Here is a 13,004-nt window from a genome sequence, read left to right as displayed (position 1 = left end):
TAATTCCCAGGGACTGCAATGACTTCTAAATCCATCCACTCTGAGAGCTTAGAATGTCCAGGAACAAAATGGTTCTTCCTAGGTGGGATCCAAAGCAGTTTATAATGTTAGGTTTCCCATCTCCCTTCTTTTTTTCTTTTCCCCAATCTCCCCTCTTCCCCTTTGACTTTCATTTTATTAAGTGACTAAAATATGCTGAGCTGGGCACTGAGAACACAAGACAAAAATGATATAATTCCTGCTCTCGATTAAAGAGTTTACATTCTGATGGAGAAGTGAGGGTGGAGAAGAATGATTTTCTTTCTGCCCCTTCCTATTCTCCATCCTTCTCTACCCCATTTTTACTCCTGTCACACCCTTTTCTCCCCTTCCCTCTCTTTTCTTCTCCACCCTTTTGTTTTTCCTCTTTCTCTCCCTCCTTTATGTCTTTCCATCTCAGCCCTTATTATCTCCTTCTCTTCTGCCCTCTTGTTCCAGATGAGGCTGGATTTGGGAGGAGGCTTGGATCAGGATGGTTTTGAATAGGAAGTGTCAAGAAACCCGGTCTAGTGCTTCCTGGGCCTCAGGCCCTTTCCTCTACCCAAAAGGGGATGGCAACAGAATCCTCCCCAAAGTCCCTAGGCTTTCCCTTACCAAGTGAATGGGGAGCAGCATGGGGTGTAGGCTCGGTGGGCAAGATGACCAGCTGGGCAGGGGGGTCCTGGGACAGGGGAAACATGGACTGCATTGTGCTGGGCATGGTGGCTGGGAAGCCAGGTGGCAGGTTCTGGTGGAGAGCCGGGTGGCCAAGCCCTGCAGAAGAGCAGGTACACAGTGGTCAGTGCAAAATGGTGGAAGCAGAGGGTACCACTGGCTTTAATGAAAGGCGGGCAGCACTGAGGCTGGAGAGCTAAAAAGCCAGGGCTGAGAAAGTGTCATGACATCCAGAGCTGCTGGCTATTCTGCCTGTGGAGCTGGACAACACGCAGCCCGTGCCTGAGGCTCCAATTTGTTGGGGGCTCCAATGGGAGGCACTATTCTAGAGATCTGGAGGCCAAACTGGAGTTTGGCACCAAAAAAAAATGATCCTGTTCCTTAGCCTCCCTTCAGGGCCTCCATCTAAGCCCAGGAGAGTAGAGGGCCCAGCCAGGGAGGAGAAGGATCAGCAGAACTCCAAGAAGCCACCCCAGAAAAGGACAGATAGTAACCCCAGGAAGCAATAGGACACAGAGCTGGGGCCCAGGGGGATCCCTAGGAGATTTGTCCTTTTTATTTTAGGAGGGGCAAAAAGCAATAATGGCCTGATCACCTTGGACTTTGCTTACCAGAAGTGTTTCATAGCTCAAAAACAGACAAGAGATGAGTAAAATATTTATATTCTCTACCATGGACATGTGTACTCCCTGTAGGTTCAGCAGAGCAGCTTCCAGTGGCTTTGGGAGGAGGAAGTGGGAGCCAGAGAGAAGAAGGAGACCAGAATGGGAGGTGCAGGATGCAGGGAGAATTAGGTTTTTGTTTGTCAGTTTAAAAAAGTAAGGATCTTTGATAACAATAGTTTTTGGGCCAGAAAAAAAAATACCTGAAAGGGACAAAGGGTATAAAGCATTGGCCTAAAGACTTAGCATCCTGGAGAATTACCCAGCCTGCTTTGGAGAAGTTGTCCCAACCCGAATATAAGCTAGCAAAATATATATACATATACATATGTGTGTTGTGTGTGTGTGTGTGTGTGTGTGTGTGTGTGTGTATGTGTGCGTGTGTAGGAAGGATAAGGGCTTTGAGTGGGGGTGGATTCACCCAGCCTAATAGTGATTCTAATCACCACCTGGGCACCAAAAGAAGGAAAAGCCGATGAGCTACCTCCATCCCACTTCTCCCATCTCTTGTGTCCATCCCCATCTTACCCCTGAATACTGACCGTAGGAATGTCCTCCCATCCAAATGGAGGGACTGCGGGTTCGGGGTAGCCAGGGGGGGTGAGCTGGATGAGCGTGGGTGGTAGGATCACCCCCAAGCTGGCTGGTTTGCAGAGATGATCCTCCAGCAATCATGAGGTGAGAGGCCACATCTCCAGGACAGCTACTAGATGGATGAATTCGGGCAAACTCAACAAGGTCTTTGTTATCCCTGGAAAGATAAGACAAATGGAGTAGGGTCCAGGAGTTCCACTCAGACCCTAATCCCTTCACCTTAGAAGAGAAAATCTTAACCTGAGATCCATGAGTTTATTTTTAAAATTATTTTATTAACTGTCATAATAGAACTAATTTTTTTTGTAATGCCATTTATTTTACATATTTAATAAAATCATTCTGAGACAACATGTATTTCCAAAGGGGTCCATGGCATGAAAAAAAGGATTAAGTATGCCTGTCCTGGAAACACAGATTTTGGAGTCAGCATGGGAGCACATGCCTTATGATCCCTATTCCAAAAGAGGTTGAGCCTGCTGAGTCTTAAATTTAGAAGTCTGAGCCACTGTAGGGCAAAAGCCAACTGAGTGTCCACACTTAGTCCAGTACCAAAATGGGAAATCTGTGGATAGATTTCAGAAGATGTGTGAACTTTGATGGGAAAAAAATTACGTCATTATTTTAACATTATTGGTTTCCTTTATAACAATGCAATATATTTTATGTATTTAAAAATATTCTTGTGAGAAGGGATCTATCTTTTACTCAAGTTTCTAAAGAATCCAAAGTCCCAAAGAAGCTAAAAGGAAAGCCTCCATGTTGGTTGGATTCTATAGATGGCAGATTTCTGGAAGGATAGGGACAAGAATCTTATCCATGAGAAAGCATGGGTAGGATGGGGTTTGCATATCCCATAGGAGTCAGATCCCCATGATTGAGACAGAAAATCTATTGCGGAAATAGATAGGCAAAAGAGATTCTTTGCTTCAATTGCTACCCAGCCCTAATCACTGAATGGGTGCAGCCTCAGTCAAACTGAAAACCATAGCTTAAAAAGGCCGAGGTCTCCCACTGCACCCAGAGCCATCTCCAGTCCTTCTGATCTGTATCTGGCCATTGGACCCGGATGGTTCAGGAGGGGAAAGTGCCGCAGGAGACCTTGCCCAGCCCTCCCTCCCTTAAATCCATTCACTTGCATGTCATGGCATCACCTCCCCAATGTCACAGTCTTCTTTGAGAACAAAGGACAAACAACAAGGTAGAAATAGGAAGATCAGATCAGCTCTATGATCTTGGGCCTTCATAACTAATGGAGATATCTGGGTAAGTGGAGGTCCAAGTTACAGCCTGTTACATCACTGATTATGGCTTCTACTCACATAGTGTTCTTAATGTGTTTTATTATAATGTGCATTAAAATTCTGTTCTGGTGAATCTTACACGTAAACTAAGTGAGCATAGGTCCTGGCATGTCCTCCTAATCTGGAAATACTCATAGTCTGGAGATAGATCACAGATAATCTGTGCGATGAGAATCAGCCTGACTAACCAGGTGGATTTGCCTGGTTACAGAAACTCATCACACAGTAAGAGAGGAAGGCTCTGATCTTACGGTGGTAGAAGGCAGCCTCGAGAACTCACAGGTAAAATCACAGATCTTTCAAAGCCATGGGAAAATAGAGAGTTTCCAGGAAAGGCAGTGTGGTGGAGGGATTAGCATGCTTGCCTGTGACATTTACAGGCTAGTCTCCCCAGACAAGTCCCCAAACTCTCAGAGTCCTGGGCAGCCCTCTAAGGTTCTGTTACAGAACATGCTAAAATGCATGGACCTCCTATGGGCTGAGGTGGTGCAATGGTTAAAGTTTTGGGCCTGAAGTCAAATCTGAATTCAAATCTCAAAGCGTCTCAGAGGCTTACTGGCTGTGTGTGGAACCCTGTGCGTGTCATTTAATAGCTCTGGGTCTCAGTTTCCTTGTCGGTAACATGGGCATAGTAAAAGGTTTGCTATGAGGATAAAAACGAGATCATTATCTGCACAGCATTTTGTAAGCCTTAAAGCATTATATAAATGCCAGCAACTACCACTACTACTACCACTAGTACTACAACTACTACCACTACTAGTATTACTACTACTCTTTCTTCTCACTGGAAATGTTTTATATGAAATTAAATCACAGGTCCAGTCAAACAAAAAAGAAAAGAAAGCTTTCAAAGTGCTTTCCTCAGAACAACAGTACTAGTTGGGAGATGTTATGTTTTGTTCCATTCAATTATTTCAATTTATTCACATGACAGTCTTGAAAGGTCAGGAATCACCGTGACCCATTTAGGTGAGGGAAAAGCTCTACCCCAGGGAAGTGACTGGCTTCAAGTCATACAAGCAGGGAAGAGTACAATGAGAAAGAGAACCCAGAACCCTCTGCCCTTTAGCTCAGTGTTCTTTCCCTATCACTGTTCTGTCTAGGGGAGAGACTGGGGGCCATGGCTGTGTGTGTCCGGCCCCCACTCCCACCCCATCCTCATCTCCCTGCCTCGGAGCCCCAGGGCCTTACTGGAGAAGCAGCTCCCGGCTCGTAAGGCCCAGCCGTTCATCACCACAGAGTCGGCTCCTCTCCTCCTCAGCTTCCAGGTCGATCACGTGCATGGAGCGATTGGGGCCCGCTACACAGCAGGGAAGAACAAGAGTAAGAAAGTGGACACTGAGCCAGGAACTTAAGGCTCTCCAATGTGGGGAAAGCTGACCAAGGGCTAATGTATGGAGCAGACTGGATGGGGCTCCCAAGAAAGGGTTAATGCCCATGCCAGGACCTGGCACTGGGTGACAGGTAACAGTCTGATGGAGTTATGGGGCACGGTGTATTCACTGTGGGAAGGAAACTCAGGGAGAGAATGGGTGGGAGGGAAGGAGAGAAGGTGTAACTAGGGCTGGATCATCAGTCGCTCTCTCCAGCCACAGTGGGGTGGGGAGGCGGGTCTGGAGCTTTTGGAGTGGGGAAAAAGGAGGGGATGGGCCTGCCTCCATGCCTTTTCCCTGCTACCCTTCCTGAGAGGGAGCTGTGAACTCTAGAAGGCCTTGGGGCCCTGTGGGTGAGCCTAAGGTCAGGCAATGAGAACCAGATGGGATTAGTTAGTTCATTCTTGACTCCTCCCCCACCTCTAGCTTGGAGCCCAAACTCTGGTGACATCACCCCAATTCTTCCCTCCCCCCACCCTCTCCCCCTTCAGTACTATACCTTTGAACCCAGGCATTGCACGGCCCTGCCGGCTAGAGTTAGTGCCATAGGAAGGCTCTGGGCGGCTCAAAGTGTCCTTCTGGCGGGCCACGGCCACGGCAATGCCCACAGGGGGCTGCCTCACCTCCCCATCACTATGGGGGGCTTCATGCTCCCTGCTCCGGGCGCAGTCAGGCCTCTCTAGCTCCCCTTGACCCTTGCCTGACTGGAACTTCACTTCCTGTTGGACACAGCTGGCTTTGATATTTCCCAGACCTACAAAGGGGGGCTTCTGGCCGACGATAAGTGCTTGGTTGCTATATTTAAGCAGGTTCTTCATAGCGGAGACCTCATCTGGTGGGGCTGGCAGCTCCTGGGACATGAGGGCTGCCTGCTGCAGGCTGTTGCTGAAGGGGTCAAGGTAGGAGCCCTTCCTCTCCTCACTGATGGAGATGGGGGGACCCTGACCCCCATGGACCGTCCATGGTGGTAGGTGGGGCCCGTTGTAGCCCAGGGATGCCAACTCAATGGACTTCCTCTGGGCTTCGGCCCCATTTCCCGTCTGTTCCATCTCAGGTAGCAGGTGCTGCTGATGCCGTATCCTAGCAACCTTTTGGGCACTGGGGCCTGGGGTCTCTTTGGCACCCTTGTCTAAAGTGCAGCAGGTTTGGCTGATTTTCACACACAAGGGGTCCTGGTGGCCAGGGCGGGAGCAGTCCTGAGAGGGAGGGGGCATCTCAAAGTAGCTTCCTTTCTCGAGGCCGCCCTTGGGGGGTGCGTGGGGCAGATTAGGAAAGGGGCCTTCGGATCCAGTGCTATTGAGATACTCCAATCCCTTCAGCCTCGGGTTGAGGGCTGCCTCAAAGCCAAGCCTCCGCTCCCCCTTGCCCTCGGCCTTTAGGTGGGGGTAAGAGGCTCCGTAAGATGCTGGGTGGTCAGCACCCACCTCGTGGTGCCGATCCTTCCCCTCTCCTGCCAGGCACGGCTCAGATGCCACCTGGAACGACCGGCTCTTGTCAGGTAGGTGCCCCACAGAAGGCACAAAGGTGGGCCCACTAAGTTTCAGATCTCGGGTGGCTTTGTCTTGCAGGGGGCACAACATGTCTGGGTTGGAGTGAAGCTGTAAGCAAGGAAATGTCCCAGAGCTGGTGCTCAGTGGGGGTGGCACAGCCGGCAAGCTGGAGGGCACCGTGTAGGAAACAGAGTGGTGAAGCATCTGCCTCCGCTCCAGGCATTCGCTGTACGGCTGGTTTGGCTCATGGTGACCCAGCTCCCGCTCCCGTTCAGGCCGTCCTGTGTCCTTGGCACAGCGGCTGGGCACCACCCCTGCCCCGTGTCGGGGCAACATGCCCCCTGTGCAGCTGGCCAGGACGGCTTTGCCCACCTCGCCGTTGAGTACCTTGGTACTCAGAAAGCAGGAGTTGAGGTGTTTGGTTCGGTTCTCACAGGTACTTCGAGGATGGGTACTCTCCTTGCAGTGTCCTTCAGGAGTCATGGGCATTACCAGTTTGTGCCGTTCCTTCACATCGTCTTCCACCGGCCGATCCTTGCCCTCTGCCTTGCCTGCCTTCTCCTTGCCCAGTTCCTTGTTCATCAGGAATCGGTCAAACTCCTTAGGGCCTTTCTGGAGGTGGCCGGCCTCCCGATCTCGGCTGCAAGAGCCAATGGGGTGACCTGGGGCAGCCCGGGCAATGCTGGGGAAGTTGTGATTGGGGGGCAGAAGTGTGGGCTGGGCAGGCAGGTTGCGTAGATAGAAGTTATCTGGAACACAAATGTTCAAAGGTCAGGAGGAGAAGTCTTGGATAGAAGCAGTTTGGGACAGTTCAGTATCTCAGCATCATTGTCCAGGAGAGATCCCTAACCAATCAGAGCTCTATTCTTGACATCAAACAATTGAAAAGCATTTATGAAGTCCCTACTGTGTGCCAGGCACTGAGTGAGAAACTAGCAATACAAAGACAAAAATGAAAACTGCCCTTTATTCTCCAAGAGTTTATGAGAACATAAGGGAGTAAGTCAGAAAGAGAGAGGAAAGGGGAGGTTGGCCAAAAAGAGAGAAAAGGAGAGAAAGGGAGGGGAGGGAGAAAGAGAGAAGATAGAGGGGGAGAGCGAGCAAGAGGGGGGGAGAGAGAGAGATAGAGGAAAGTATGAGAGAAGAGAGGAAGGATAAAGACTAAGTGAGATAGAAAAAGAGAGAGATAAGGGAGTGAATGAGAGAGAGAGGTAGGAGAGGGAAGGAAGGGAAAAGAGTGAAGGGGGAAGAGAAAGAAAAAAGATGGTGGAGGGAGAGAGATAAAGAGGGAGAAAAAGAAGAATGAGATAAAAAGAGAAGGAAGGGAAAGAAGAATGGAAGGAGGGAGGAGGGGAGAGTCAGAGAGAAAGGGAAGGAGAGAAGAGGAGGAGGGAGGCAAGAGAGGGAGAGGGCGAGGGGGAAGGAGAAGGAGAAGGAGAGGGAAACGGGGAGAGAGAGAGAGAGAGAGAGAGAGAGAGAGAGAGAGAGAGAGAGAGAAAAGGGAGGGGTGTGTCTCTCCTAGAGTAGCTCCTGGGACATTTTCCATGCTTCTGTGCTCATTGGGGCTGCTTCTCTGGAGCTGGGTATATAGAATATTTAGGGGATTGTTTCTACTTGAGTGTCAAACTTCCCTTGGTATTCCTGCCTGCTTCTCCCTCATCTGTTTCTTGTCTCCCAGTCTGATCTGCCCATCCCCATGGAGTCCCAGTCTGGCAGCTCATGGTCCAGAGAGGAAAAGGCCCTCAGGTGGAGGGAATCCCCAAAAGAACCTCATCCTCCCTGGCAATTCTTTGCCTCAGCAAAGATGCAGCCTCCTGCCCTGCCCCTGGTGCCCTCAGTGGAAGCAAGGGTGGAAACCCTGGAGGCCACAGAGAATCCTGGAGGAGAAGGGCCCCGACCTTCCCTCACGAGGATGCCCCATATACCTAGGGTTAGGGTAGCCTGGTCAGGCCAGGCTGGGAGCCGAGGACTGAGAGCTGAAACTCTACTAGTCCGAGGGTGAAACAAAAGAAACATTTGGAACTTGTAAAACTGTCCTCAGTCATGTAAATTCCTCTGTCAATTTCCTGCTAATTAAAAACAAGGGGGAGAGTGGAAGAAGGAGGGGGGACAGAGGGAGGAGGAAGGGGGGAGGACGAAACCTAATTAGCTCAATTTCCAAAACCAAATAATGTTCTTGGATTAGGCTCCCGACACAATATTATGAAAGCTGAGAGGCCCACTAGGCAGCCTCCTGTTGAAACCTGCCTGCCAGAGGCAGCACCCCAGGAGCTCCCCAGGGGCTCTGGTTTGCAAGGGAGGGAGGGGTCAGGTTTCTTGGGCCTGGGACAAGCCACCTGCCTGCTTGTGACAAATGCTGTCAAAATAGCTCTGCTGGGATGGAGATTAATTTAGGGTGGTGGGGGAGGAATCCCCCACACACATACACACACACACACAAGTGGAGGGGGGCTCTTTCTTTTGGCAGAGTATAATGGAAACCTCCTTCAAAGCATGCTCAGGGACTCTCTAGGATGCCAAGCCCCCCGAGTTTTCTTCCCCTTACCCCACTTAAAGACAGAAAAGAGCAAAATTACTGGTCACATGTCCCTCTGGAGGAGTCATAGGTCACAGGTTTGGGAAGGGGAGAAGCTCAATGGACTGTGAGAAGACTCCCAAGTGCTGGGCTATTTCTTAGTGGTCTCAGAGAAATATGAAGATAATTCTCAGTCTTCTCTAGAGACTATAACCGGGGTAGATTTCTGGGGTGCTCCAGCCTGGACTTCAGAGGCAATAAATGTAAGATCCAGCATCTCCCCCTCCCCCCAAGTCTCTTGAGACAAAATCCCTGTAACCCAAGAGGGGAGCTAAAGAGCAGGAAGAGGGATTGAAAAGCACCGGAGATGGAGGCTGGTTGAAGGCTATAGTCCCAGGCTTTCTCCTCTTGCTTTCCCTCTGTCACCTCCTGCCCCATTCCCCAGCTCTTAACTCACAGCTGGGCCTTCTCCTCTAAGACTGTCACTATTTATCCAGGATCGATCCCCATCAGAATGCGGACAGGGCCTATTTTTACCTTTCTTTGTATCTTTAGCAGTTAGCACAGTGCCTGGCACATAGCAAGTGTTTCATAAATGCTGGTGGACAAACCAAATCTTCTGGACCCTCTTCAAGGAGTCTCCTTCATTAGCTGGTCAAATGTCTCCTCCTGATCAGGGTCTTTAATATCTCAAGAGAGTACCCCTCTCTTCCAGAAGGCTTCACACCATAAACCCCTCTATTTTGTAAGGATTCCGTATCATTCAATCACGGATCTCCGTCTAATTTATCTCCCTCATCCCACCCCCAGCTCCACCCCCCAGTGAATGACAAGGCTCTGTCACCTTCTCCTGCTAGAGCTCCAAAATCTGCTGTCCTCCGTGTTTCCCTCCCCGATCCCATGGCAATGTTAGCTCCAGCTAGATCCCATTGCCACCAGTACTTGCCTTTTTGGGTTTCATAGAAACGGTGTTGCCCGTAGAGAACGTTGCTGTTTCCATGGTGATCTAAGTGGCTCATGGGTAGGAAGGTAGATGCCAGGCTCCCCGAAAATCTGGGGTACCCTGGAGCTAGAGAAACAGAGAGACAGGTTGGAGAGGCAGAACCACTAGCCCCCTGAGAACCTTCCAGCCCCAACCCAGAGACCAAGGTGGTCCAGCTCTGTATAGATACCCTATAGAACTCCATATAGCACACCAGTGGGAAATCAAACCATCAATACATCATATTAACTCTGACTTGACTAATACCATCCCTCCGGTGCTGTACAAATTGAATTCCTGATGGGATGGAGGGAGAAGAGAGGGGAAGGAAGAAGGGGAGGGGACCCACTTTGATTTTCCTTTCACAACCACAGCCACCATGGTGAGAATTGCCCAGAGGGATGGTAGGAAGAGAGGAGTTTTTGAGAAACCTCTCAGGAGAGGTAAAAGGAGAGATGAATGGCAACGGATCACCTCATCGGACTGGGGAGGGGGCAGCAAGAGCTGCTTTTTCTAGCTGATCAGCAAGAAAAAGGGTGTGGCTCCAAATTCCCCCAGCCTGGAGTTCTGGATCTCTGTTCGCGGTAGCCTTGGACAAAAAGAGGACTTTTCCTAATTGTTGAAGGGACAGTGCAGACAGCAAGTAAGCTCCAGGGCTTAGTGGTGGAGAATAGGGCAGAGAGCTTTTAAATTGTATTTTTTAGGATTTTCCCGAGCTCTTGATAATTAGGTTGAAAAATGTCTCCTACTCTTAGCAAGGGGGCTGAGAACCAGAATGAGTAATAATAATTAATATTTATATAGCAGTATACAATTTGTAAGGTACATTATATACATTTCTTTTGAGCCTCAGGAGCACTCTGGTGAGATAGACGCAATAGGTGTGCTTCTTCCCACTTGACTGATAGAGTAGCTAATTGATGGAAGGGTAGGAAGCAAGAATCAGACCTTGACACCACCAACTCAGGAATAACCCACACAGACCTGCTCAGAAGTATCCCGATTTAATCGGCTCCAATCCAAATCTAATCCAGTACAATCCAATAAGCATGTATTCAGCACCATATGTCACTGTACTAGGGAGATAAAAACCAAATGGTCCCTGCCCTCAAAGAGTTTACATTCTACTGGGGACCTACATGTAGACATGAGGCTAGGGTAACTATGTGAGAAGCATGGACAAGAGGCTGATAGGCCTTGGAGTCTTATGGAGTCCCTAAAATTACATAGCCGAAGTAAATTACTCCTTAATAGGTACATACTACCCGTTTATTCACCATATAAATTCATGCTGAATAACATGGATGTCATTCTCCCAACCTGATCTTTCTTTTGATCTAAGTCTTTCCCCAAGACAATCAAGGTTCCAAAAGGATCCTGGAGACTGCCATGCTCACATCTTCCCAAGCTCCTCAATCAGTTCTAACTGCTGAGGTTAATGGTCAAGCACGCCTCGATCCTTCCTTAGCTCAAAAGACTCCTCCTTTTCTTGAGAATGGGGTAGAAGAGAGGGGAAGGGGTCTGTTTTCAAGTCTAGTCTTTTTTTTTGTCTCTCCCGGGATTCTTTCTGCTTAATAAAATGAGACAGACTCAGAGAGCAGAGATGACTAGATAAAAAGTAGAATGGGTCTTGAGTTCTAAGAAAAAGGGGGATATCCTACTGCCACTTCACTACAATAGAAGGGATAGGGATGTCCATGTTTAGAGATAAAAACTTATAACTCATGGGATGGCATCACAAGCATGGGATTTTTTCTTGTGATCAGAATTTTTTTCTTCCACCAGGCCTTAGCTCATTAGAAATAGAGAAGCAAGTCAGCCTCCCCATGGAGATAAAGAGAAAGGCTTTGGTTGTGGTGATAGGGCTCAAAGTTAAAATCAGCTCTATCCAAGTGTCAGGAACATGTGTTCCCCAGCCTACTTCTCCCATAGACCCTCCCCCCATACCATCCTGAACTCACTCTTGTACTTTTCAGCTGCCATAACAAACATGGAGTCTCTAATTCCTCAGTTTATATCCATGGACAACTTCCCTAAGGAAATAATGCTTAAGGCTGAGAGTCATCTTTCTTACCCCCTCCATATCCTTAACTAATGAGAGGTCAAGAAATAAAATTATTTTCTTCATTAGGACAATTTTTTCTCATGGATGGAAAAAATAAGATACCCTAACTTTGGTGGGATGACCCTAGCTAGAATAGGATAATTGTTTTTAAACCACTGAATAAGGTTCAATAGCAAATAACTTCTCTCCCTTGGGTCTTTTCTGTCCTCTTCCCTCAGGCCCAAGCCAGATTTGTTGATCTCAGAAGACAATTATCAACCCCCTCTCCTTGAATCCTATGGATTTTTTTGGGGGGGGGGGAGCAACTGGACTCTTTTTTTTCTTTTTCAAGTTGGGGACATGAGAGGAATAGAGTGAAGTGAAGGGAACAGCAGGTGTTTGAACCAAACAGCCTTACAAAGTTGGGGCTTGTGTTAAGGAGATCCATGGGTATGGAACTGTTCTTGGAATCCTGCTGGACAGGTTTAAGAATAACCTGAGAGCACAGTGGATAGAGCACCAGTCCTCAAGATCTGAATTCAAATCTGACCTCAGACACTTAACACTTCCTAACTGTGTGATCCTGGGCAAGTCAATTAACCCCAAATGCCTCAGCAAAAATTTTTTTAAAAATAAAGAATAATCAGAGACTCTTAGTAGCATCCCAGAAACCCAGATCTGTAAATATGACTCAGCATGACTGTCTGACCTGGGGCTGGGAAACAGAAATGGGTTTGAGGAGTTAGAAGACTGGCTGTAGTGCAGACATGGGAATGAGGGGTGGAAAACCCAACTAGAACATAGAAATCCTGGCATCCTGACATAAACATCCTCATCTTTATTTAAAGATGCTCCCATTTCACTTAGTTTTTCATCTTGTTCTCAGTGATGAGAAAGGACTTCTGAAAACTTCCGAGAGAAACCTTGAACAGAGGAAAGATGGTAGGGAAGGTGAAGAGGGACAGGATTGACCAATGGATGTATCAGGACCAAGGTTCCCTGAATCAGTAGTTACAAACTAGAAGAAGGGATACGCAGTGGTAAGTCAAATTCCCAGTGGAGAGATATTCAGTTTGGACAAACTCAAAACTCTGTATTAATTTCCCAATGGAGAGATACTCAGTTTTGGCAAACTTAAACTGTACCCATTCCTAGTACAGTTCTTAGAATCTGTTGAGGCACAGGGTTGACTTGTCTCTGGTGGCAGTATTCTGAGCAGAAACAGTTCAAGTCTCTGATGGCAGCTAGGTCAAGCGCTGGAAAGAGCAGGAATCTTGGAGTAAAGAAAATCCGAGTTCAAATTTGGTCTATATACTTACTAGCTGTGTGACTCTGGGCAAGTCA

At 48.3% G+C, this 13,004-nt stretch overlaps 1 protein-coding gene across 3 annotated transcripts in view; it reads right to left on the bottom strand.

Moving 5' to 3' along the window:
* BAHCC1 (BAH domain and coiled-coil containing 1) overlaps positions 1–13,004 on the bottom strand; it is a 171,630-nt gene that overhangs the window by 43,881 nt on the left and 114,745 nt on the right. For 2 of the 3 annotated variants that reach the window (XM_031965625.1, XM_031965624.1), the window contains exons 4-8: positions 9,581–9,703; positions 5,129–6,868; positions 4,448–4,556; positions 1,898–2,106; positions 634–792 (exon numbers count right to left, since the gene is read on the bottom strand). In XM_031965625.1, coding sequence (XP_031821485.1) covers positions 634–792; positions 1,898–2,106; positions 4,448–4,556; positions 5,129–6,868; positions 9,581–9,703 — 2,340 coding nt within the window. The remainder of the gene's footprint in view (positions 1–633; positions 793–1,897; positions 2,107–4,447; positions 4,557–5,128; positions 6,869–9,580; positions 9,704–13,004) is intronic. The other variant, XM_031965626.1, reaches the window with a different exon arrangement.

Source organism: Sarcophilus harrisii, chromosome 4 (assembly GCF_902635505.1).
Source record: "Sarcophilus harrisii chromosome 4, mSarHar1.11, whole genome shotgun sequence".
In the NCBI taxonomy this organism is placed as follows: domain Eukaryota; kingdom Metazoa; phylum Chordata; class Mammalia; order Dasyuromorphia; family Dasyuridae; genus Sarcophilus; species Sarcophilus harrisii.
Note: the sequence above shows the minus strand (reverse complement) of the source record. Positions and strands in the feature narration are given on the sequence as shown.